Source organism: Mustela lutreola, chromosome 1, assembly GCF_030435805.1.
Source record: "Mustela lutreola isolate mMusLut2 chromosome 1, mMusLut2.pri, whole genome shotgun sequence".
In the NCBI taxonomy this organism is placed as follows: domain Eukaryota; kingdom Metazoa; phylum Chordata; class Mammalia; order Carnivora; family Mustelidae; genus Mustela; species Mustela lutreola.
Genome location: NC_081290.1, coordinates 270,900,987 through 270,927,561, shown reverse-complemented (window position 1 = coordinate 270,927,561; position 26,575 = coordinate 270,900,987). Strand labels below are relative to the sequence as shown.

General features: G+C 51.7%; 1 protein-coding gene across 1 annotated transcript in view; it reads left to right on the top strand.

The window, feature by feature from the left end:
• Positions 1-25,413, top strand: part of SYT13 (synaptotagmin 13) — a 42,212-nt gene extending 16,799 nt beyond the window's left edge. Inside the window, exons 2-6 of the mRNA XM_059140543.1 lie at positions 11,514-11,739; positions 14,425-14,559; positions 16,075-16,376; positions 19,996-20,125; positions 21,765-25,413. Coding sequence (XP_058996526.1) covers positions 11,514-11,739; positions 14,425-14,559; positions 16,075-16,376; positions 19,996-20,125; positions 21,765-22,069 — 1,098 coding nt within the window. The 3' untranslated portion in view covers positions 22,070-25,413. The remainder of the gene's footprint in view (positions 1-11,513; positions 11,740-14,424; positions 14,560-16,074; positions 16,377-19,995; positions 20,126-21,764) is intronic.
• Positions 25,414-26,575: the final 1,162 nt, after the last annotated feature.

Below are 26,575 nucleotides of genomic sequence, written 5' to 3'. Positions count from 1 at the left end.
AGGTGCTTTCCAAGTGTCTGGCCAGAAGTGGATGGATGTCTTCTCTTAGTTGTTCTCTGCACGTGTGTTCTGCACAGTGTCAGGTGTGATGGATGACATACACGCGCAAGGCTTTTACAGATTTTACCTCCTTTCTCTCTCGCTCAGAAAAGCTTATCAGAATGCAAATGTGTGAAGGAGGTATTATGAGAATAACCTTGAATGTGCTCTGATTTTGTAAGTGGGGGAAAAAATATCAAATTTCAGGACCTTCGCTCCCATTCGTAATGTATCAGCTTAAGGACAAGGTTAAACACTGTTTCCTTTGTCAATAGTTTCATCAATTGTCAAGCATCATAGAATCAAAAAAATCCTATAGCTGACCTGAAAGAAGATCCTGAATTCAAAGTCAAGGCAACTAGCCTATAATGAGATTTCTCAGTCTCCCATGCCAAAATGATGTTCGAACATTAGAGACGAGGCACCCAGAGATAAGAAACTGAAAAAAACCAGTATCTTAAGCATTCAAACAGACAGTTGACCAATGGTAAACATCTGTGTTCTTATGCTACGGAAATTTTTGATGATTCAGGACTGAGATTTTCCTTCTATCCATGGACGTGGTTTCACAGAAAGATTCTGAAGGCCCTGGGGAAACCAATACAGTGGGTGTAGGGGGCAAGCGCTGACGGTTAAAGGCTGGCCGGGACTGTGCTGGCCGAGACTGTGCTGGCCGAGACTGTGCTCGGAGTCCATCCCATTGGCCCCACTAGCCACAGCCCTGCTATGGCAGCTGGACATGGAGGATAAGGATGGGCTGGATGGGGTGTCAAGACTGAGTTTGAGGTCCAGGCTACTGGCCTGAGGGGTTTCCTCTGACCTTTCAAACATCCTGGCTTTGAGACAACACTTATGACAGATGCTGATGAGCTTACAACATAGTCTTGCCATTGTCCTGGCTCCTGTTGCAAACGAGACACATTTTGGGCACAAAGAACGTCAAGCCTGTATTCAAGACTGAGAGCGGAAACAAAGCGGCTGCCCAAAGATCCAGACACTTCATTAAAAAAATCCCAGATGACAGGGTGGGGAGGCAGGAGTGGGGTTATCAGTCTAATGATGCGGCCCGTGCCAGCCAATTAGCAGCAACCCACGGGAGTCTCGATTTCCACCTGTTTATGGGTGGTATCCAGAGACAGCCCCCCCCCAGGGAGCCATGTTGTGGTGTGTTGTGGTCAGCAGCCTGGCTTTGGGGCTTTCGGGGGACTTGGCTTCCAAGTCCAGAGCAGTCATACATTAATTGTAGGATCTTGGACATGATTCAAACTCTCTGAGCCCCATTTTATCTTTGGTTCCTTGGTTTGACCCAGGAAGGGAAGGTCACGATCAAGCTATAAAGCCTGTAGGCTCCATGGCCACGTGCTGGGTTCGAATACCAGTTCTGCATCCAGATAACTGTGGGACTTCAGACAGTCATCCTCTGTGCCTCAGTGTCCTCCTCTGCAAAGTGGGGTTAATAAATAACACCTCCTTCAGGAGGCTGTGAGGTTTAAATGGAACCCTCCAAGTAAACCACTTATACCTGTATCCAACACGTGATTAATGCTAGAGAGGGATTTTGCCCACCAATTTTAGCTTAATACTTTAAAGCCTTTTCCTGACCCTCACATTCTAAGTGGACACCACTTCTCCTTCCCCACCCCCAACCCCACCCCCATTCCCATCTGTCCGCGAGATTGCCTTTTTTGCATCCAGTGACTTCTTGCTTTCTACTTCCCTGGCAATGCTCCGTCTATAAGGGAAGTGACTGGACAGTGTTGTTCCTGCAGCTGATCAGCCTCTAGAGATTTCATAGATGTTGAACAAATGATTGGATGAATGGCGACCAGCAGAGAGAGGGTTGACACTGGGCTGGCTGCCGTTTTCACTTGGGTGTCATTCTTGCTCAGTGGAGAGGCACAATAACCCAACTCTCAACAAGGCTGATTCACCGACAAACCCCCTTGTCTGTTGCAGCTCCCCGTCTGTTGCATTAGGTACCAGCCAGGGGTCAGGGAGTGTCCTGGGTGAACTACAAACTAGCCTTTTTAGATTTTAAAATAACAAAGAAGGGGAAAGAAAGTAGCAGGTGAGTCCCAAGGGAGTGGGAGTTGAAAAGGGATTGGGGACACACAGACTTGCAATAAACAGAGGAGGAGGTGTTGGGAGGGATATTGAAAGATGGAGCGGTGGCTGACTTGCCATGGAAACCCTGTGTGGTGCCTGGACCTGAAGACAAGCTGCTCCTTCGAAGTGAATTTCAACCTTGCAGCTGGAAGTGTGCTCCTCCCCCCCAGAATACACCCTTCCTTGGGGCCTGACCCTGTGGATTTGCCCATAAGCCTCTAAGACGTAGAAATCTGGTACCAGCAATCCCCTGGGGTGGGAGATCTACCGGACAAGTAATCAGGGAGCTGAGGGGACTTGCTGAGAGACAGGGAGGTTGTGCCCAGGAACGGCTCACCGCACAAGAGGGCATTTCTACACCTATGCCACCTTGATTCTGGGACCTTTACGAAATCAGGGTGTTCCCATGTGGGCCACAGGGACCACGCCCCATTACAGTCATGTTAGGGAGCTTCACAGACATGTAAGTTCCCAGGCACTACCTATCCCCTCTGAATCAAACCCCTGGGCCTGGGGGTTTCAGAAAAATCGGGATTTCTCACTTCTGCAGGTGGGAATTGTGCACATCCAAGTGCGGGAAGCAGTGCTTCCAGCCCTGTTCCTCTGCCTAAAGGGGCAGAGTTGGGATGGTCCGGCCACCCAGTGGCCCGGGCATCGATCTCCGTGGAAGGAAAACACCAGTGAGCTTTGGCAAAATATGACTGGAGATGAGAGGAGATGAAGAAAGTGGCCGGAAGCAGAGCTGAGTGGTGCAGTGTCAGGCTCTGGAGTGAGTCGGCCTGGGTTTGCATGGAGGCCCGACCACTTACTATCTGGTGGTACATCCTATCTGGAGAATGGGATTGCTCCTAGGAGTTCTTCCTGATTGGGTCATTGTGGAGATGTGGTGAGCTCCTATCCAAACAGTGCAGGACACAGGGCAGAGCCGCAAGATGAAAGAGGCTGGGACTCTTGAGTTTGGGGAAGAGCCAGTAGACCCTTTAAGACCGTAAGAAATCAACTTTCGTTGTGCTCGGCCATTTAGATGTGGGGGCTCTTTGTTACACAGCAGTAGGGCTCGCCTGACCAATACAAGGAAATTAACAATCAGCCTATTGACTATGAAGCTTCAACGGTTGTGGGTGTGTGCCAGGAGGTTCTCTAGAGGGAATGAGCAGGGGGGATCAAGGCTTTGGGCTGGTCAAGAGCCGCTATGGCTGCACCCCAAATTCTTTCTGGTGGTGTTATCTATATGGCTGGAAGGACTTCCCACTCCCAGACACAGCCTCCAGGAGTGCGTCCTTCCCTAGCGGCAAAATGAAGAGTTCTGTGAACTCTTAGCTCGACCTAATGGACTTACTGCCCGTTATCCAGACATTAGGGAGAGAATCCTACTTCTCCTTTAGGGGAGAGAGTGCGTGTGTGTGGGAGTGTGAGCACATGTGAGAGTGTGCACGTGTGTGAGTGTGCTGGAGGCAGAACCAGTGTCCTGGGAAATTTCTTAAGTCACAAAATACACAAGAGCAAATTTTCCCTCTTGGTGATGATTTAAAACATTTCTGTCCTAAAATGGCCCTGTGGTGCCAAATACAAAGGCTCACATGAATTTTAATGATAGCACTGGAGATTTCAAGAAAGTTTCCCAATTGCTCCAGAAGACTTCCCCATCTCTAGAGTATGTGTTACCTTTCTCTCCCTCTGGAGCTGTTTTGGAGGGAAAGTTTGAGAAATGCTGATCCAGAGACCAGAGGGTCCTGAATCTAAGTCCACAGACAGTTCTGAGTGGGCTGCATGCAGGAATCACTTGGGACAATTGCTGAACTCTCAGATTCTTTTGTTCATAGAATTTATTCATTTATCTGACTGAAAGAGAGTATAAGCAGGGGGAGTGGCAGGCAGAGGGAGAGGGAGAAGCAGACTCCCTGCAGAGCAGGGAGCCCAATGTGGGGCTCCATCCCAGGACCTTGGGATCATGACCTGAACTGAAGGCAGATGCTTAACTGACTGAGCCACCCAGGCACGCCCTGAACATTCAGATTCTTATGCCCATCTCAGAAAGCCTAATGTAGCAGGTTGGGTCAAGGTATGTGCCTGTGTGTGTTCACCTCTGTCTAAATTATTAGTGGGGTACAGTTCACATGCAGTGAAAACATACATATTATAAGTGTATGGCTTCATCTATTTTGACAAATATTTATCCTGTAGGCTATCACCATACCTCTGACATGCCCCTTACCACTGGTTTCTCCCAGAAGCACCCACTCTTCTGATTTCTATCACCATGGATTAGTTTTACCTGTTTTAAAACTTCATGTAAATCAGTGTTTCTCAATCAGCACTACTGACATTTTGGGTTGGCTAACTCTTCCTCGTAGAGACCTGTCCTGGGCATGGGAATATGGCTGGCGGCATTCCTGGCTTCCATCCAGGAACAGCCTCCACCTGCCCGTTATAACAAGCAAAAATGTCTCCAGACATTGCCAAGTGTCTCCTGAGTTAAACACTAGGGATAGAAATTGAATGATGTGGTATGTATTCTTATGTATGGTGCCTTCTTTCCTTCAGCACATTTTGGTGATTTTTCTCTGTTGTTGAGCGTACACAGAATTCATTTCTTTTTATTTTTGAAGAGTATTCCATCATGAAAACAGGCCACAATTTACTTATCCATTTTCGTGTTGATGGACATGTGGGCTGATGTCAGTGTGGGGCCAGGACGAGTAAATTTACTGCCAGTATTCATGGCTAAGTCTTTGTGTAAACATATATTTTTATCGCCCTTGAATGAATACGCAGGAGAACATTTCTTGGGCCACAGAGCAGATAGGAGTTTACTGTGTCTGAAACTCCCAGTCGTCCAAAGAGGTTTCCTGTTCTCCCTTCTGAGCAATGTGTGAATGTTCCCATTGTCTCCCATCCTTGTCCATCCTTGGTGTTATTACTCTGTTTCATTTTAGCCATTCTAGTGGGTGTGTGGTAGTTGCTCTATTTTTTATGCCTTCTTGGAAAATTCTTCCCAAACCGATGTATTAGTTATCTAGTGCCGCCTAACAAATCATCCAGCAAATTAGTGGCTTAAAATAAGTCGCAGTGCCTGAGGGTCAGAAATCTGATCCTGACATAGTCGGGTCGTCCAGAGCTGTGGTCATCTCCAGGTCTGACTGGGTCAGGATCTACTTGTTGGCAGGATTCCATTCCTCATGGGCTCTTCTGCCCCTGTTGCCAGCCAGGGCTCCCCAGGCTCCCCGGGCAGCTCTCAACATCACAGCCTGCTTGTCAGAGGGAGCAGACCAGATGAAATCTAATTCTCTTGCAAGCTCATCTCCCTTGTGGTATCTCATCCCATACTCTCTTCACCAGAAGCAAGTCAAGAGGTCCAGCCCACACTTGGAGGTGAGGGGCCCGGGAGGCCCCTGTCAGGCCACCTGCCTGTTGGACCACAGCTTGGTCTACACAGGAGCGTCTCACACCATCTGGGGGGAGAAGAACCTGTTTTGTTTCATTTTAACATCTACTCTTCTCATCACAAAAGAGTTCATGGTCAGACCCCAGTGCATGAGCCCTACTTCACAATGCACTAGTCTAGACCTCAAGGTCAACCAGGTATTTCTAACATTTGTTGAGGGGTTGTAATGCTTATCTCTGTGCTGAAAGCTTTAGCCCAGTTAACTTAGTTAATCCTCCATCCAACCCCAGGAAATTGGTGTGGTGGTGTCAGCAACCCCATTTTACAAATGAAGAAACTGGGGACACAGAGAGGTTCATGAATCAGACCCAGGATCATATAGCAAGTAATTGGCAGAATGTGGGCTCCAGTTGCACTGTCTTGTTCCAAAGCTTGAGCACCTGACCCCCAGGCTCCATTTCCAACTCTGGGTTCCATGTCAGTGTGCATCATTACCAGCATCAGGGACCAGAGGGACGGAAGCTGGCAGGTTCCTTCTTCTAGCACCGCTGAAGGGGGGGGGGCGCTTTGCTCTGCTTGGCTGCAGACACTAGCCACAGTGGCCTGTGTTTGACATGCTCCAAATGCCCTGTGTCCGACTCTGTCCCCTCTGTCCTCTCCTTTTTTAAATTCAAGTGAAAGGGAAGAAGCCATCTGTCCCCTTTCCCACCCGGAGTCTGCTTCGCCCACCCGTACCTTCCTGGGTGCTGCGATGCTCGAAGACAGACGCCCTAGCTCAAAAGCCCAATGTAATAAACAGCCGTGAGGTGAAAAAAATTAATCATGTCGCGAAAGGGGTTGCCTGACGTCTCTGGTAAGGTTAAGCGTTTGTTTACAGATCATTAGCTGCATAATTAATTTCTATTTTTCCCATGCAGGCCCCATAAGGGAAGGACAGCATCTGTCTTGTTCACTTCTGTTCCTGACACTTAGCATAGGACCTGGCCTGTAGCAGGGCTCAATAAATATTTGTTCATTAAATGAAGGCTAACCCCTCCCTCCCCCCACCATCTGTCTTAGCCTGGATGAGGGAGAGCTCAGCCTGCCTGGAGGCCTCCGTCCAGGTCTTCAGCAGGAAGTATGAAGGGACACAGGAGGGAGGGGGAGGGGGCCACACACAGGGGGCGTCACGGAGCCAGGCCACCCCCTGGCATCGGGGCGATTGTCGGAGGTGGCATCTTCCAAGAGGTGACTGGAGATACTTTTGGGAGAGGTACTGGGAAATACTGGAGATGACTGGAGGTGACTGGAGATACTTTTGGGAGGGGTAGGCAGGTGGAGAGGGGAAGAACTCAGGTCTGGCTTCCAGCTCCCTACCGTCAAGCCCCCCTGCCCAACCTGGCCCCCTAATCCATGGAGTGTTAAGTCTTGGCAAATCAGGGTTGTCCTTGGGTGGGTCCAGAGTGCCCCTGGGTGTCTCACGCGCCTCAGCTGCCACTGAGAGGCCCACGACAGGTGGCAAGAGGGGAGTGGGATGGACATGAGCGTGGACATGAGCTCAGAGTCCACGCCAGGCAGGAGCAAGGGGTCCGCCCGAGGCCCCGGAGACAGGCGAGGCCAGGACAATATGCAGAGACCCATCAGAGGGGCCTCCTGGCTCCGTACCGGTCATGCCAGCACAGGTGGGCGTTTCCCTCATTGTTGAACGTCTGTGTCCCCGGAAACACTCCGTGATTCAGTTGGTGCCCATATTTCCACCCTGAGTTTAAGGGACAGTGGGGGGAGGATCCGCACTTCCAAATCCTGTCCCTCATGCCTTGCAGGGTTAGGCTCTAACATGGGCCCTTCTCTGGGGGTCTGCTCCCTCCATGGAGCCTCCCTCCTCCCGGCCATTCTAGCTTGCCCCCCACTCACCCCCCTCCCTCACTCCCAAACCTCTTTTCTGCTTCTCGGGCACTGAAGTTCCAGCTGTTCAAAGAGGAAACATAGATGTCCTTGAAAGATGAGGCGGAACCAGGCTTTTGAAAGGCAGTAAATAAGGTTGGACGAGAGGACAGGAGAGGCAATCAGCCGCTGCTTTTCCTACTTGCAGAGAGTCCGGTAGCAGCCATCAGACTCTGCTCTCAGCCCAGTGAAGGCCCATTGATCATTCTCCTCTTTGGGGAGCCCTCGCCACACGGGATCTTACATCAACTGGATGCCGAGACATTCAAGAAGCGTGAATGGCATCTTACCAGAGGCAGTGGTGTCCTGGGATGTTCAAGAACAAGGCAAGGTGCCTCAGTTCTGGAGGCTCCTGGCTGCAAATCCCAAAGACCCCGATCCCAACTCGAATAAACAAGAAGAACAATATTGCTTGTGTGACCACCGGTACAGAGGTGGGACACCAGGCTTGGCTGGTTCAGTGGCTTGAGGACACTGTCCCCAGAGAGTTTCCTTTTTTTTTTTTTTTGAGAGTTAACTTTTTTCTCTCCACCCTGCTGTCCACCATGTCAACTTTGTCCTAAGACTGGCTCATCTCGTAGTCGCCAGACAGGGCCACAGGCTTCCTGTCCGGCCGGGGAGAGGATCTCTTCTACCATTGTGAAATGCAAGTCCTCCCATTCTGTCTGGGTTGGCTTTCCAGGACAGGCATCAACTCCTGTAGCGGGAACAGCACCCAAGACCTGATAGGATTAGGCTAAACAGGTCCCCACCCGCCACCACCCCACTGCTGGGCCTGTGGTGGGACTCAGAAAACCTGGCAATCTGGAGGAAAGGCAGCGTGGAGAGGATGGATATTGGTGGACACCCAAGAAAACCCCAACTATGTGCCCTGGGGCTGCATTTTAAGCTCTTATCACAGGCTCCTGAGCATGTCAGGGGCACACAAATGAAGACCCGGTGAGTAGGGAGGACCCAGGCCTTGCAGAGACTTGAGGCAACGCAGAGCGAACCTCACTCAGAATTGAGCCCAATGATTATTTTGCCATGAAAAATGCAGAACGAGCCAAATCTGATCCAGCTGGAAATCCATCAACATAACCCTCTTCTGAAGCGATTGAACTGGGATGAAATCAAATATGAAACTACAAAAGTATCCCCCAAACCAGCCAAACAACCTTAGTTCCGGACCCAACAAGTGACGACAGGGTGGTTCCAAGAAGGGGCTGGGTGCCCAGCAGCCAGGGGGAAGCCGAGCGCCTTTGTGCTGAGGAATGGGAGGGAGCAGCAGAGGCTGTCGCTGCTCAGCATCCAGCATCCAAGACAGACATGGACTTTTTTTTTTTTTTTTTTTTTTTTTAGAGAAGCAGCTGCAGGGCAGTGGAAGTGACGCAAATTTGGTGTCAAAATATCTGGAGGCTGAAGTATATACCACTTGTCAATGCTATGACCTTGAACTTCCTCAAGCCCTTTTCCTTGCTGTACGATAGTATAATAAGGATAACTCAGACTTGGATGAAATGTTGGAGGTGGGCACCACGAGGATAAAAAGATGTGGGGACTTCAGTCATTGCCCTAGTCAGGAGGGCAGACCCCCCCACCCTGTCCCTTCTCCACTGGCCACCCTGCTTTCCAATCCGCCCCTCCTTCAAGTCTAGCTCACGCCCTGGCTCCTCCCTAATGCCCTCCCTGGCCTCCCGGACCCCTGCTTGCCCTGTGCGTGCACCGTCAGCTCCCACCCGCTCCCCTCCACCGCCACCTACACAGACTGCCTGCCGCCCCCACTTCTGGAACTGCTGTCCCCAAAGGCCAAATACACCTGTTATTTACTCTCCAGTGAGTGACCAGCTCCCCAGATCACCTGTTCCTGCCAATAAAGAGCTGTGTCTCCTACATCCTCGGAGGTCAGAATGTAGGAGTAGCACCAGCCTCGAAATCACCTGTCCTTTGAGGGGACACCTCAGAGAGGTGAAATGACCTGCCAAGAGCTGCTCGGCTCTGGAGGTCGGGTCAGCACCAGGAGCCAGGCCCCTTGATGCCCAGTGACACGGTCAGTGGGGTGAGGGTGTAAGGGGGACCCAATTTTGCAGATCATACGGGTGTCTCTGTGGGGGACTCGTCATGACGTGTAACGGTGACACACGTTTCTGATGGGTGAGTGTTGGGCCTGGCAAAGACTTGAAGGCAGGGAGGGGATCCGGGGCCACAGTGACAGAGGGCTCTGTGGCCAGGCTGGTCTAGGTATAATCCTGCCACCACCCCCACTGTCTGCTCGTGGGCAGCTTCATTCCACTGAGGTCAGAAATGCTTTTCGAGCCCGACGGTGGCAGGCACAGTCAGAGATCGGGATCACGGTGCCCTCGTTTGGTTGTACTGTGGTCCACTGGGCAGTGTTTCCGAGAGAGGAATAAAGTGTTTTTTCCCCTCTAAGTCCCTTAGGGAGTTGGGAGAGAAAGGACCACCATGACCCGCACGGTGGCGAGGAGACACCAGCTCCTGTCTCTGGCCCCTGGGAGCCCTGGTGCTCTCCTCATCTGTTATACAGACAGTTATGAATCCCTTGTCCCCAAGGTCTAGCATCCCTTGAGAATGGTCCGGGACAGAGTGTCAGTGAAGGCAGAATGTCCAGGATTTGTCCCAGGGTAGTGGAATGCAGAGTGTGCAAACACTGTGAACACACGCTTTGAAATAGTGTGTGTGAACTTGTCAGCGCTGACCTTCTGCAGGACTGCCCCCCCACGCCCCAGTCCCTGGTCACTCCTGTCACTGGAGAGTGCAGCCTTGACCCCTTACTGGCCTCTCCAGCAGCCACAGAGCGGGGAGAGACAGGAGGGCCAGCGCGAGGGGCAGGAGGCTTCTTGGGGGATGCTGCCATGGCTCCGTACCTGCCCCAACTTGAGGGCTACATTGTGGAGTACCCAGCTAGGATTTTGAGATCCATGTCCGGCCCTCAGTCCCTGAGTTTCCCTGGGACTGGGCAGATCTCTGATTTTGCTGCCTGGTATATATAAGTCTGAATCCCTCCGGTAGAAGATAGCTCAGTCCCTAACGGAGGGATAGGAGATTCCAATTGTCTGTGTGAGGCAGCCCTGCAGACTTCAAGCTTCACAAGCACTCGGGCCTTTGTGTTAAGAAAAAGATGCCCTTTCCTCCAGGGGGACTAAACTCCCACCTCAGGGCACATAGCTGGGCAAGTGGTGCACAGACTGCATTTTGACCCCCATTGCCCCTCATCTAGGCTCCTTTGTGCAGTGCACAAGCCATGCAACTGAACATGGCAGCCCTAGCCAGAGTTTTGTATTGCATACTCCTTGTGAGCAGGCACTGCCGACACTGGGGACACAGAAGGAGCAAGACAAGACATGCATGATCCTTGGGCTTATGGGGCTCACACAGGATTGGCCACAAACAGGCCAACCTATGACTACAACAATATAGGGTGAGCTCAAGGCTATCCAGCCAAGAGCATGATGTGGGGAAAGGGAGGGGACGGGCACGGTGGAGGGACTTAATTCATAGCAGGTAGGGAGGGGGTGGTTTCTGTGGGATGGGTTGGGGCCAGGAAATCAGACCCAGAAAGAGTTCAACCTATCTGAGAAGCAGGGCGGTCAGTGGCTGGAGGGGTGCAAAGGGAGAATTCTGGGACATCAGAAAGGTGAGTGGGCCTGGGTGGGGCAAGTGCTTGAAGTTCACTGCTAGAAGTTTGGATTTTGTTCAAAGTGTGGTGGGACCCCTGGCCCTTCTGAGCCACTGGGTGGAAGAGGGAGTGGGAAGTGACCAGAGACAAGTGGCCAGGGGGATAACCCCTGGGGGCTCAGCAGAGGACAAGGGTCAGGGGAAGGACGGATGGTTGAACAGGGCCCAAATCTCACCTCGCCCTGCCACCTCTCATGATGTCATGGATTCTGGTGGGTTTGGAGGTGACATTTCAACTTCTGGGGTGCCTCGCCTTGGAGCAGAAAGGGACCACAGGCCTCCCTCTGCCTCTCATGACAGATTAGGTCATAGTGTCTCCTTTCTGTGGGTGGCACGCAGGTGGGAGGTCCTCTCGCGGACTAAGCAGAGTGATGTGTGTTCGCAGTTCAATGTTAAAAAGTCCACGGAGCCCGTGCAGCCCCGAGCCCTCCTCAAGTTCCCAGACATCTACGGACCCAGGCCAGCTGTCACAGCTCCGGAGGTCATCAACTATGCAGACTACACTCTGAGGACCACGGAGGAGTCTGCTGTCCCTGCCAGCCCCCAGGCCCCGAAGGACAGCCGCCTCAAGAGGCAGGTCACAGAGGAGCTGTTCATCCTTCCTCAGAACGGTAGGGGTCTCCTGCCCTTGGTTCCCCGCCAGGTGGCACTCCGGGGGGCGGGTCTAGCGGCGTCCCTGTAGATGCTGGGCCTAACCCAGCCCCAGCATCAGTCCGTAGCTTTTGGCGCTGGGCAAGCAGGTGGGCCCGGGGCCTTGGAACCACTGTGCTTTACTCCCCCAGATATGTTGCTACAGTGCCTCCCTCCAGGGCCTCCAGCTTCCCACCGGGCAATGGAGAATCCTTTTCAAGTCTGTAGAGAAGTCCTGATTAGTGATTAGATCACAGGCTTTCAAAGTCATGGGTTCAATTCTCATGTACTCGTTGGGTGGCCTTGGTCATGTTGCTAACCTCTCTGGGCTTCAGTTTCCTCATACATAAAATGGGACTGCACTTTCATCTGCCCCATAGGCCTGTTGTGAAGTGTAAATAAAATAATGCGTGTAAAGTGCTCAGCCCAGGGAGTGGCACAAAGGACATAATCACAGCACTTTGTTACTATGTTTTCCTCTTCTCCTTCTCATCAGTGTGGACTTCAAGATGTAACACCTTCAGGGGTACGGTGCTATGCTGGGCACTGGGGCAGGTGTGCAAGGCAGACACCATCCCCAAACCAAAGGAGCATGCAGGCTTTCACAAGGAGGCAAGAAATACAGCCAGGAGAATGGTTGTTGTGTGGTTTGGTGATTTCGTTTGTGTGGTTGGAGACAGAGATGGCAGAAGAGGAATCAGTGAACTGGTTCTGGCATGGACCCCGATTTTTATGCATCTTCTGTCCTGCTGTATCTCGTGCTGGCCGGTGGATAGCGCCCCCTCCAAAACCCACCCAGGACCACAATGATTAGTCCGGCATTTCTTCAAGAACAAATTCACATAGTGCCTGTGGCATGAACGAAGCTGCTCCTCTTTTAGCCTCCAGCCTACATTTTATTTTTATTTTAGAGATTTTTAAAAATTTATTTATTTGAGACAGAGAGAAAAAAGCATGAGCGGAGTGGGGGGCAGAGGAAGAAGAAGAAGAAGATTCCCTGCTGGGCAGAGAGCCTGATGTGGGGCTTGATCCCAGGACCTTGAGATCATGACCAGAGCCGAAGGCAGAGGCTTAACCGACTGAGCCACCCAGGAGCCCCGAGAGATCTACATTTTAAATAGATGAAAACAGACCCATTGAGGACTCCAGAGCTTACACTTGGAGGGTGGGGAAGAGCTTGCATGAGGAGCCTTGAGGGTGGATGGTCGGAGTCCTAATTTCTCAAAGCCCAGATGAAGCCAGGATTGGATGCTTTCCACCAGGAAGAACAGGAAAGGGTGTCAGAGTCTGGAACTTTGAAAAATTCAGAGCATTAGCTCATCTTCTCTTGGTCATCATTCCTCTTTTTCTTTCTCCCCCAAGAAGCCAAACACCAGCCCTACAGAAAGCTACCAGGAATTAATTCTTCAGCAAATATTGACCACAGGCATGGGTGTGCCACAGAGGGGGATGCCAGATCAATTGGATGTTGTCTCAGGGAAGCTGAACATGTCCTACTCCCACCCGTGATGATCCCCAGCACCCGCCGTGGGGCTCAGCGTCCTGCTTCTAGAAGCTGAATACATTCCGCATTTCCAAGTGATGCTGGCTTTGTTTTGGTTTTGAAATTGAAGGCTAAGGTCGTCTGAGAGCAGAGAGCTCTGGGTGCCAGGCAGGCCCTTTCTGTCCCTGACCCTGCTGTGTTCCTCTGTGTGGGACCCTCGGAAGCCACATGGGTCCTGTGTGAGTGTTGGTCTTACTTTATGCATTGCTCACAGCCTGGACAATCTATTCCTGACTTAGACATCAGGGGAATTGTTCACCACTCGCACGAACCTCATAGTGAGCCATTTAGGAAGTTCAATGGTCCTTCAAGTAGCTACTCTCTAAATTTGCTCTGAAATTCAAAATTTTTAAAATTCCTATCTGCCTCAAGTGGCGTCTGCTATAGCTGCTGGAACCTCTAATTCTTGGAGTGTGTTTGAGTGATGGCAGTCTTCCAGATGTTTGGCTCCAGTACAAAGGATGCTGAGTGAGCAATCTTGGTGGGTTTAGGAACATCTGAAATAAAGCTGTGGTCATTCATTTGTTCCACAAGCATTTATTGCACCTGCACTGAAGTCACGTCCACAACCCCTGACCTTGTCCCTGGCATCTCCTCCTGACTCATTTCTCTCACATTGATCTCTGTCCATGAATACCTACGGAGCAAGGATGAGACTCCAGGAGAGGCGGAGCTGGAGACCTGAGCTTGGTTTGCCTGAAGCAGGGTGCCTGGACCACACACGCTCTGACAGTTTCCCTTCTCGAAAGTTCACCAGGGGCTGAGTCCTGGGCCAAGTACTTTCCCCACTTCATTTCATTTTGTGCAAGTAACTTTAGGAAGGAGGAACTATGATCACTCCCATGGTAAAGATGAGGAAACTGAGAAGTCCCGGGTCACATAACTATTACAGGGCAACAAGGTGCGACACCAAAGCCTGTGTCTTGCCCACTGGGCGGTGACAGTCCTTCAAAATGTCATCCTGGGACCACCAGGGTCACCCTGGTGTGGCCACCACGATGTGGCTCCCCAGCTATGGAGCTTTCAGTTTGCATTCATGGTGTACGTGGCAGATGGGAAAGCTGTGATCTGGAAAACGGGACCCTAACATAGGTGGCAGTGACGGCCTTCCCTCTCTTGACAGGTGTGGTTGAAGATGTGTGTGTCATGGAAACCTGGAACCCAGAGAAGGCCGCCAGCTGGAACCAAGCCCCCAAACTCCACTACCGTGTGGACTATGACCGGCAGAAGGCAGAACTGTTCGTGACTCGTCTGGAAGGTATTACTTCTTTTGGACTTCCACGGGCTTCCATGTGCCCATCTCCCCTGGAGGAGCTGGGCGGGAGGGATGGGAGCACCTGTGGCAGAGGGAGCACCCTGTAACCAACAGACCCTGAAATGTGTGGGGTTCTCCCCTCCTCCCATAGAACATTCAAAGTGGAGAATCCTGGTTAGAAAACATCTTTACTCCAAGTGGTGATTCAGAGGCCGGGCTCCTTCCATCAAGGGCCCCTCAGTCCTCTCAGGTCTCCTTGTCATCTGTATCTAGCAGGTGGAAGCAGAGGGAGGAGGAGGCGAGAGCACAGCCTCCCCCTTAAAAGCCATGACCTGCATAGACCATGCATCCCTTCCGCTCACTCCCGGAACTCATGGTCACTGACTGCCAAGGAGCCTGGGAAGTGTGGCTCAGTGGGTGCTCAGCAGAAAGAGGAAAGGGGGTTTGGGTGACTAGCAAGCTCTCTCTGTCACAGGTGCCTTTGACATTGAATGGAGCTTTGTGCTGGATATGAAGGGTGTTCTGAATGGGCAGCAAAGTTTCTGTAATCCAGGAACTGGGTGGTCTTTCCAAGGGGGTCACGATGTCCCTGGTGTTCCGACCCCAACTGTTCACTTTGCCATCAGCAAACAAAGCTGAGGCTTTGCTAAAGAATTGGGGCTAACAATAGTCCATTCTATGGCTCCTGGGAGTTGGGAGCTGTGAGCAGGAGAAATTAGACTTTTGTATTAAATGTTATGTTTTTAGGGGGTGTTTTTCTTTATTATTCTCTTTCAAGATTTTTTAGCCTTTTCTTATCCTTGAGTGCATTTGGTTTTCACAATAGTCCCATTTAACAGATTAGGTAACTGAGGTCTAGCAACCTCGGGTGACTTGTCTGAGATGGCTCCCGCTATTGGTGCTAAAGCCAGGACTAAACCCAGTGCCCTTGGAGCCCGGTGGAGAGTACTAGCAGGATATGTGGCCTCAGTCCTTCACCATCTCTTTGGGAAAGGTCAGCTACCCTTTCTCAGGTGATCATTGAGTATCCAGCCATAAAAGCACCAGGGGTACAAGTTTCTGGATTAAGCCCATCTTGGGAAGCATTAAAAACACCAGAGTTCAGAATGAGAAAACAACAGAGGTAGTGGCCAAGCGATGTGTGCCACAAATGGTTGTGTGGTAAATATTGAAGGTACAGAACAAACAAGAACAGGATTGGAGCACAGAAGTCATCGCCGTGCATGGGTCTTGGCATCTTGGGGACACATCAGGGTCATGAGGTGGGGAGGGCTCTGGGAAGGACCCTATCCTGTCCCTGTTCTCCTGGGAACCAGCATGAGCTGACATGGGCTATATTGGGGGAGCTCCAGTTTCTAGGGCAATTCCACAAAGCCATGGTGGTCAACCTGGGGGCTCCTGTGCTCCTGGGGTCATGACCGTGAAGCTGGACACGGCCACTCTAAGCCAACATGAGCCGCCCCCCTCCCCTAGTTCTTGCGAAGTCCCACGACTGTGTTGCTGTCTCCTTGGCTGCAGCTGTGACCAGCGGCCACGATGGAGGCTGTGACTGCTACGTCCAAGGCAGTGTGGCCAACAGAACCAGCACAGTGGAGGCCCAGACAGCGCTGAAGAAGCGGCAGCTGCACACCACCTGGGAGGAAGGCCTGGTGCTCCCCCTGGCGGAGGAGGAGCTCCCCACAGCCACGCTGCGCCTGACCTTGCGGACCTGCGACCGCTTCTCCCGCCACAGCGTGCTCGGGGAGCTCTGCCTGGGCCTGGATGGGGCATCTGGGCCTCTGGGGGCCGCCCAGTGGGGTGAGCTGAAGACTTCAGTTAAGGTAGGGTTATGTCTTTCCAGGAAAGATGAAACCCGTTAGTGGAGCTTGGGGTGATGGGACTGGGCCGGCGCTCACGCAGCAAGCTTTACAGACCTTCCCGGCGCGCGTGCGTGCATGTGTGTATGTGCGTGCAAGGAAGTTGAGAGTCGTGGACGGGGTGGAGGGCTGCTGCAGACCCCAGCCCAGGCTGTGGAATTCCTGGCGTCTGATTTGCTTCTAGCTTGCTTGCCATCGTGGAAAATGTGTTATGAGTGTGTGGATTCTAATGCTGACAGTAATACCCCATCTGAAGGGATGCCCTTTGTCCCTACTATGTGCCAGGCACTGCTGGGGAGATAGGTCCCACATAGGACGCCTTTATCCCTAGAGCTTACAGACCCGAGAGATAAATTGGAGCAGACGAGTGATGATATGGGACATGGGTTGAATCCTAAGACACCTAACCGAAGTGCTCTGATGGAGAGTTCTAGAAGGCATGGTGGGAAGTGGTGTTTGTGCTGGGCTTTGAAGGACGGACTGGGCTGGGGGCAGCCCTAGAGCCCAGTGTTCTGGGGCCCCTAGCCCTGGTTCCCCGCACCCCTCTGCTGCTGCGGGAGCTGAGAGAGGGAGAGAAGGGTCTGCCGAGAGGCTGAGCTGTTCAGGGCGGCGTTTCTTGGAGAACAAACCGGTATTCCTCACAGGCCCGGCGGTGAGGGGTCAGAGAGGTCAAGGCCGTAGGATGGTATGTGGTTATTTAGCCCATCAAGGCCTAAATCAGGACCATTTAGGATCGTTTAGGATCGAGGCCTCCTTCAGGGGTCTGCCACAGTGCAGCCTAGCGGGAGCCTTCCGGGGCTGGTCTCAACCAGCGGATCAGTGCCTTATGGGGGCACTGCATAGCCTCCAAAACCCCATGTATTTACTCCCCGGCCCTTTACAGAAAACGTTTGCTGACTGCTATGCTCGAGTAATAAAAATACTACAAAGGGCATTCATTTTTGAGGACTTACTCTCTGTTCGTCTGTTGCTGTGCTTAGAATTTTACTTCAGTCCTTTCCTAGAGCAGCTAGGCAGGAACGACACTGTGACTCATTTACAGGGGTGGGGCCTGGGGTCACCCAGCTGGGACAGCGCCAGCTCGACCTTCCGGCCAGCTGGGTCTAGCTCACTCAGTCCGGTGCTGCCCTCTGGTCACCGCCTACGAGGCCCCCTCCGAGGGGACCTCTCCTGACGGACACTGTCACTCCCCGCCGGCCCCCCTTTAGGCTGTCATCTCTTTCTCGCCTTATTTTTCTTTCTTCCCAGCCACAGACACTCGATAAAAACTGATAGCTACTCTCCGCTGCAGCCAGGCTGATCTGCAGCAGGCTCCCTAATGACTGCGCGATTTGGGACCCGAGCGGAATCACAGCCCCGGGGTGGGGGAGCGGGGGCTGGGAAGAACATCGGACACTTGTGGTCCATTCAGCTGCCAAACCAGCTTTCTCTGGAGGGGGAGGGCCTCCCCAGGGCTTCGGGGACTTCCAGCCAGAAGGCTCAGACCTGCTGTCACTCCCCCTAGGAGAGCAAAACGCATCCCTTCATCCTGGGAACACCTTGCCCAATTTCCAGCATGTGCCAGGCCCTGTGCCAGGAGCTGGGGGCACAGCAGTCATTCAAGGGGGTGGCCCTGGCCTCAGCTTGGGGTTGTGGGCTGAGGTGAACAAGGTAGGTGGAGCCCTCCGTGGCCACAACCCTGAGGCCTCTCTCCTCTAGGCCAGAATGGGTTAACCCGGGGGCCCTCTGTGCCCCAGTTCTCGCCGGAAGACACTTGGCCAAACAGTAGCGTCACCCGGGACGAGCCCCTCACAGGCTGACATGCCCAGGATCCTCCCGCTTGGCTTCGAGGAAGCAGGACACGGAACCCAGATTGTCCTGTGACTATAGCCCAGGCCCACCAAGGACTTCCAAGAAGTGGTCTGGAGCCAGGAGGCTGGGCACATCCCTCTGGGTGCCTGGACAGGTCCCTGGGCCTAGCTTCTTCATCAGGGAAAGCTCCAGGTTAGAACTTGGGCTGTGGCATCAGGCCAGACCTCCACTAAGGCTTCGCTTTGCTGCTTCCCTTCCTTGGGCTGCGGGAGACCTCAGGCAGCCATGTGCCCTCTGAGGGTCAAGACCTTGTGTTCAGAATGGGAACAAGTTAGTGTCGCCAAGGTGATTGTCAAGATTCAGTAGGATGTCTCCCCCTACTTTCTCACAAACATTTATTGCATGTTAGCTGTAGGCTACGTGCTAGGGAAGGGCTTTGCAGAACCCCAGCGTAGTGGGATCGATAACACAATTGCACCTAGCACACAGTAAGCGTTTAAATAGTCTTCACGGCTATTATTCATGTCCTTGCAAAAGTCCCTGGTAGCTCCCAAATCATTTCGTCATGTGACTAGTTACTTAGGGCCAGTTGAATCTTTGGGGTCATGTTGCAGACATCCCCCCATCCTGGAGAAAAGGGGTGACCCGGGCAGAGGGCTGGCCAACTTCATCCTGCCTCACTCCCAAAGCCCACACTGGCTCCTATTCATCCAGAAACAATATTCCCACTTAATCATCTCGAAAAATGCGGATTGTCCTTCCTCGATGACCGATGGTGATCTTCTGAGCAGACAGTTCCACAGCGATTCACGTGGGCCCCAGGCTCACTGGGTGGATGTATGTATTATTATCCCCATTTTACAGATGAGGCCCTGGAGGCCTGGGGAAGCGAAGTCACATGTTAAAGTGCAGACAGCACTTGGAAGGCAGGATTTCTCAGCCCTCTGTGGTCCGGGGCTAGGGTGTACACACTTTCACCGCCTTGGGACTGTGACGGACATCTGCCTCCTGGGTCTGTGGGGGGGGGACTCTTTGGGTCATTTTTGTCTATCAGTGGATTTGTTGAAATTCCAAACAATTGCTTGTCGGAATTCCAGTGGAGACACTCTGGAAAGCCACCAAAGGAGGCAAAGTGTGTTGGACGCTTCGCAGAGGCATCTGCCCCCCCGCAGAGTGTACTTATTGCCAATGGCCTCTGGTGCCCTTTCTACCATCGCGTGCCTAGCTTTTTTGTTGACACGGTTGGCCATTCTGTTGACCGAGCAGGGCCGCACTCAGCATCTGTCATCACGTTATTGACTCTCAGCCGTACAGGGGCTGGAAGGAATTATCTTCTCAAACAGAGTAATGAATCACACCTCTCCGCGGCCCCCCCGGAGTCTGACCGGTCGATGCAATAGTTCTCAAATTGTGTCCCCTAGACCCTAGTGTTCTATAAAAATACCCCAAGAACTTGGGGGAGGGAAAGGTGAAGAATGAAAAGGGGTCCTGACCCTCTGTTCCGGCCACGTCCTAAGTGGCGTCTCTTCATTCTGTTTGATATGTCAGGTTTGAATATATGATATTTGGAAAATCACATTTTGTGGCAAATGTAAACCTCTTATTGGAGCTCACACTCCATATCATTCCTCTGTGCCCTCTTCCCTTCTGCAAGAAAGCAGCGTTGGTGGGTGAAGTGTTTCTAGGATGCCTAGTGGATACAAGACCAGTGGGAACCCAGCCTCCGCATTAGCTGATGGGTCAGAAGCCACCCCTAAGAGAAGCCCCTCCTTCATCTTCTTCTCTGTTTCAGGAGCCGTCTGCAGGAACTGGGGAGGTCCTTCTGTCCATCAGCTATCTCCCGGCTGCCAACCGCCTCCTGGTTGTACTCATTAAGGCCAAGAACCTCCACTCTAACCAATCCAAGGCACTGCTGGGGAAGGGTGAGTGAGACTACACTCCCTTCCTTACACTCATTTCCATATACTCCCGGGCCCGTCCCTTCATCGGGCCTGGGTCCGAGCCACCTGGAGCTCCCAACCCTGCAGGTGCACATGCGGAGAACTGGTCTCACCCATGGGTCAGAGGAAGCAGAGGATCGGACCAAGGAAGCCACAGAGCATAGTACCCAGGCTGTAGAGAGGAAACTTAGCTCAGCCCATTTCCCACACGGGACTGTAGTGACCTCACCGGCAGGTATCGGGAAGGCGGGGCAGTCGTCCCGTCTCAGCTCACCATCCCTGTGTGCCCCGCACCCAACCCCAATCTCTTCTCTTCTCTCAGTCTTTGTCGAGCTGCCGCCCCCACACCAGCTGAGTGTGGGCGCTGGCAGAAGGTGTGTGGGTGCATGGGCTGAGACGGCCTGAAGCTTAGGGCGTCTGTGCCCCATATACCCAAGTAAGCCTCTCTCCAACATTCCGGCTCTCTTATCGGAGCAGGAAAGCAGCACTGGTTAACAGTATGATACCTGGACCCCACGCCAAGTGCTCAGAGCAGGATATAAATAACCAGGTATTTATAGCAGGATGCAAAAAAAGAATTACCACCGTGTTCAGAAACTCTGAGCAAACAGTTTTGGGCAAATGAAATCAGAAGCGCTAGTCTTGCCGCCAGATCCCCCAGCAGAAGGCCAGGCCAGAATTCCGTGCCTCCTTTCCTCATCCCTTTCAGACAATTCTTTGTCTCCTGCTCCTTTTTTTTTTTTTTTTTTTTTAACAGCTCCTGTCAGGACAATTACGACACAACACTTTGTCTCTCAAATCTATCTGCTGAAATAACAAACTAGCCGCATGGGGGTGATAATTATCGCCATAAATACCAAGGAACAATTATTTTCCCATTAGCTTCGGGAACCTTGACTAATGAAAACGTAATTCGGCATCGGAGCCTAGTGAGGCTCCATGCAGGCTTGTCCTGTGACCCATGCTACTGTTGGGGAGGCGGGGGGGAACAGCTCTATTGACCCAGAACGCACAAGGGCCCAGGCAGTCTGCTCTCACCCTTCACATGAAGCCGGGCTGCTCCGGTAACATTTACAAAACAACCAAGGAGAAGAACTCAACCCATCAGCAGGAGACTTTCTATCTTAATAACCAACAAAAATGCTGGGAGGGAGAACCAAGGGGATGAAGACGTGGGGATGGCTTTGTATTGCTGGTTGAGTTGAAGGTCAAGTTGTGATACATCAGAGGCACTATCTGGAATCTGGGTTGATGTGGGACACAAAGACCCTTGGAAGGGCTCATAGCAGGTAGTGGTTCAAGCTTGACCCAGTCATGGGCTACCCAGTGACCACCTTGGTGTGTTGTACTATTGTGGGTTTTCCACACTATAGCCTAAGTTCTACGGATGCAGGAAGTTTTGCTGTAACTCTATGTCTAGTGCCTCACAGTGGGCATTTAATTATTGCTGAATGAATGCGTGGCCCAGTGAGGAGGGTGATGCCGGCAGAGGGGGTGCAGAGAGAGGGAGCCTCAGGGTACATCTTTAGCCAGGGACCCTGTCTCTCCAGCCCTCAATCAGAGCATTATCCTGGACCATCCACACCCTACAGACTCACCTTTCCATCTCTCTTTCCCCCAGACGTCTCCGTCAAGGTGACCTTAAAGCACCAGGCACAGAAGCTGAAGAAGAAACAGACAAAACGGGCCAAGCACAAGATCAACCCCGTATGGAACGAGATGATCATGTTTGAGCTGCCCGACGAGCTGCTGCAGGCCTCCAGCGTGGAGCTGGAGGTGCTGAGCCAGGATGAAGAGGGGCAGAGTTGTGCCCTTGGCCACTGCAGCCTGGGCCTGCACGCCTCGGGCTCTGAGCGCAGCCACTGGGAGGAGATGCTCAAGAACCCTCGCCGGCAGATCGCCATGTGGCACCAACTGCATCTGTAGGCAGCCGCCCGGGCTCCTCCCCTTCCAGGCCCCGCCCCGCCCCTCCAGCCCTGCTGTCCTCTGCAACGTCCTCTTTGTGCCCCATCCTCATTCCGACACCCAGGAGACAGATGTGTTTGCAAAGGCTGGGACCCCGTGCCTCTCCTTGTGCACTCGTCTTTCCAAAACATGAGCAGGGTGGGGTGGGGCGGTGTGTGGAAACGGGGCATTGGGGTGGCACTGAGGAAGGTATGGTGCTCCTCTGTGCTATTGCAGAGACACTTGTCAAATACAGACCACATGCAGTTTTGGCAGGTGGACTCAGGCCCGATGCAGAGAACGCATAATGTGAAGAAGAATGAGTGCAGAGAACGTGGCTCTTTAAAAACGAGCATTTCAAAAATGGTGGAGGACATAAAGCATCCTGGATCAACTCGTGGAGTTAGGGATTGGGAACGGGAAAGGGTGGGATGAAATAGCCAGCATGACATCGTGCCCCTGACCCACGACTGTCACCCAGTGGTTCTAGAACCCTAGTGTGTGAAGAATCACCAGCAGATTCCCCGGACCTGCCCCCTGACACTCCAGATCAGTATTCCTGGCCATGACCCCGGCACCTGCATTTTTACCAAGCTCCGTGCGGTTTTGATGCAGAGGTGGGAGCACGGCCCTGGGAGAAATCCCTTCTACAACATTCCAGACAGGTTTCCCCAGTCCTTGTCGGGACTCCCAATACCCTGAGGCAGCTGGTTCCGAGGCTGGACATCTCAACTGTCAGTGTGAAACTTGGGAGGCCTCTAGTTTTGTTTTCTTTTTAATTTAATCATTTTAATTCTTAATATTTTTCCTTTGTGCTCTTCAGATCCCGTTTTTGGACTGGATTTTGTGCTTTTTATTGACAAACTCTGTCGTTTTAACTCAAAGTCCGTTTCTGTTATCTTCGGGGAGATCTTCCTTGACCAGGTGTGGGTGGAATTCCCCTGTTTGTCGCGAGGCGCTTGTTGTCACGCCCACCAGCATCACCAAAGTGACCCTCTGAGACAGATTCATCTTTCTCAGCGTTCCAGCCACTGCAGGAGGAACAGGAGGCTCGTGTTGATTTAGGCTGTTCTATCTGGCTGCCTACAAGTGGCCGAAGAAGGAAACTTGAAATAGGAAAAAAAAAAAAGTCTTGCATGAATGTGTCCCCTTTCCTCAATTTTCAGGGCCTGCCACTGTCATCAGTAAGTAACCAGCAACTTGGCTTCAAATTCCTACCTTCTTATTCCAAACAGCTGTCCACGTGGTCACTTAGACACTGAGTCTCGCTGTTGGGTATACCGTTTGCCCAGGAACCAGGGTTCATGGGTTCTGTTGTTGGCCGTCTGTCAGATGGGACAAATGACACGGCAGCTCTGTCTCTGTGAATGACATGGCAGATGAAAGAGAGCTCCAACACCGGAGGCGCTCTCTGCTAGAAACAAAGCACAGCCCCCAGCAGGTCACCTTTAAGCATCAAGATGGCAGTTGATGGTGACTGGAAGAGACCAGAACCATCCCAGGCACTTACAGAACTATAGATTCTGCATTTGGGCTCCTCACTACTGACACCCAAGCTCTGGGCTTTCCAAGGTCACCCAGTCCTGTCATCTGCAAGGGAACCCCTGGGTGAGGTGACCGGTAAGGGCCTACTTCAGGCCTGTGACGAGTCAGGCCGCTCTTGGCCTCTGCCTGAGGATCGGAGCGGGCACCTCATCACCTTGGGTCATGATTTTCCATTTCTGTGCAGAAGAAGAAAAGCATCCCAAGAGACAGAAAAAATATCGAATCCCTGTTTAATTGGCAAGTTTTCAGGTAATTGGAGAATTTGCGCCTTAAGGTTGGTCACCTCCTGCCAACATTTTTTTTTTTTAACTTTTTTAGGCAAAGCATTTGTTGGTGATTCCCTATGGCATGTTGCTAAGACTCCCTGCACACTCTGGCCTCCTGGTTTTGGCCAGCATGGCCCCAAGAAAACAAAGCATTTCCTCTGGGGCCTGACTGGTACTCTCCTCTCTCTAACACCCATCACTGCAGTGTAGAAAAGTCTGGATTCTGGACTTACCGTCAGGAAACACAAGTTCTGCTTCCTTATAAATTTATGCACCTGCCTCACAGTTACACTGAAGGGTGTTGGAGGTAGACGGAGCCAGAAACATCAGCTCTACAGACTGTGGTCTTTCCATCATGGGCATCTATGTCTTTGTGTCTTAAGGATTTCATTTTCCAGAATCCAGACTCAAGGTTGCCCTGGATAGGAGTCAAGTGCTACCACAGAATATCTCAGTGTCGACCACCACCTCACTTAGTGGGCAAGCGCAGGAACAAAGGAGGTCTTGTGTGGGATTTTGTCTGTTGTCTTCACTGGGGTGTTCCAAGAACCTAGAATAAAGCTAGCCGATGGCCCTCAATTAATATCTGTTGAATGAGTTAATGAGTGGAGAATAGATGGAGGACCAGACAGAGAAAGACACTGTAAGTGGCATAAAGGTCAGTCTGCCCTGAGTTCTCCATGGTAAAAGCATCAGCCGTCTGATGACAATTCACAGCCCTCCGTATCAATGTAATAAACAATAGTGGTTTTCCAGCAGAGCTCTGTCTTGGTGAATTTTAAACTGCCCAGAGACATCAGGCTGCCAAATCAACGGACTCGAGGAATCTTCGCGTCGGGGTGCCTTATACCAGATCCCTGAGCAATTTTACTACCAGCTTAGAGTAAGTGGGTCTGGGTGAAATCAACCGATCATTTTTGAAAGGCACACCTTGTACTTCGCAGGGAGCATTTTCTAAAAAGGGCATGGAGCGAGGTGAAAATAAAGGGAAAACCCACCACAGACCAGGCTGGGGCCGCCGAGGTGAACTGGTTCTCTCCTAGATACAGTGAAGGGGATGCCCACCCTCGTTAACCTGTGGCTCCACTGCCCACATCAAATCAGCGTTTATCTGCCAGGTTCCCATTGCTCCAGGCCTCGCACAGGTCTGTCCATTTCACTTTGAGATACGATCCTTGGCGTGGGCTGAGGGACCCATCACTCCAAAGGACACTATGTAGAGAGGGGAGGATGCAGAAGAGGCTCTCCGGGGGCAGTTTCTTGGGGATGTAGAGGAGTCTGAAGGGGAGGAAGCTGCAGTGTAAGCCAAACTGAGGTAAAGACCCCCAAAAGAGAGACCTAGTCCTTGTGATCTGTTTCTGCTGCCTGTGTTTCTTGTTGTCAGTGCTAAGTGTGTGTTTGTTTCTCAATCATGAACTGAAGCACAAAAAGACGCATGAGACATTGTAGTCATATGTCTGGTGTCACACTTGGGAGCAAAAATCTCTCAGTGGTAAATAAATAATTTCCAGCGGGGTCAGGGGCCCAGTGTTTTCTTTTTTTCTTTTTGCTTCGTATTTGAGACACATCAGATGCACAGACAATAATTTGATAAACACTCGTCATTAGCCGCTACCGAGTTTTAGAAACCTTGACGAATGCCATTGAAGTCTCCTTGGTTTCACTCATGAGAGCGTCACGTTTCTCCCCACCCCAAACATGTCTTCACCCCTTCCCTCCAGGTTACATAAACCCTGAGCAGCCAAAGAGTACTTTGCGTTTTAAACTTTATTTAACTTGTATCTCACTATTTGGGCTGCACATGAAAATTTTGAGCTTGACCCCTGCAGACCTATGTAGGTCTAGCTCATTTGTTTATTTATTTATTGACTTACGTATTTGCCGCTGTATCCTATTCTATGGTACAGAGAGGCCACGGTCCCATTCTCTCAGTAACATACATTTAGAGCTTTCTTTGTTTTTTTCTATCATAAGGCTGCTAGGAACATTCTCATGCATGTCCCTTTGCTCCCGTGTACAAGTTTCTCTAAGGTATGTCCCCAAGAGTGAGTAGAATAGCTGAATCAGGAAGGGCTCTCTGTGCATGGCTGTGCACATGCGAATGTGTGTGTGTGTGTGTGTGTGTGTGTGTGTGTGTGTCTTCATTCTCACGCCCCCTGGTGGCTTTGCTTGAGCACCGAATCCAAGGTCCTACACAGGTGCTGGGAATGCCGGCCTTGATTCTGGCCCCTTGGGGGCTCTGCCTTCATTCTTGAGAAGAAAAATCAGGCAGGACCTAGAGACTTCTTTCTCAAACACCCCCCAAAGAAATACTCCTATCGCTGGAAGATCAGTGCATCAGCCAGTGGCTCTCCTGCACTCTAGAAGGTGGGCCGGAACAAGGGGACTCCTGGAGGCCTGTCACCCTAGGTTTTCCTGGCGGCTGCCGCAGGCCAGCCTCTGGAGGCAGAGCCTCTGGCATCAGGCAGAGGGCAGGGTCAGAATTTTATAGTCAGTAGGGAATTAGCCAGGGCTGATTAAAACCAAAGTTCTCATAAAAGAGAAATGATCCATGAAGAGAGCCATGAGATGTCTTTGCTTTCCAAGTCTGTGTGTGTGCAATTCCTTATTTTATATGCTGCACATATTTCTTATACTGTAATGACAACCAGAATTTTTAGTTTCATAATTAAGTAGA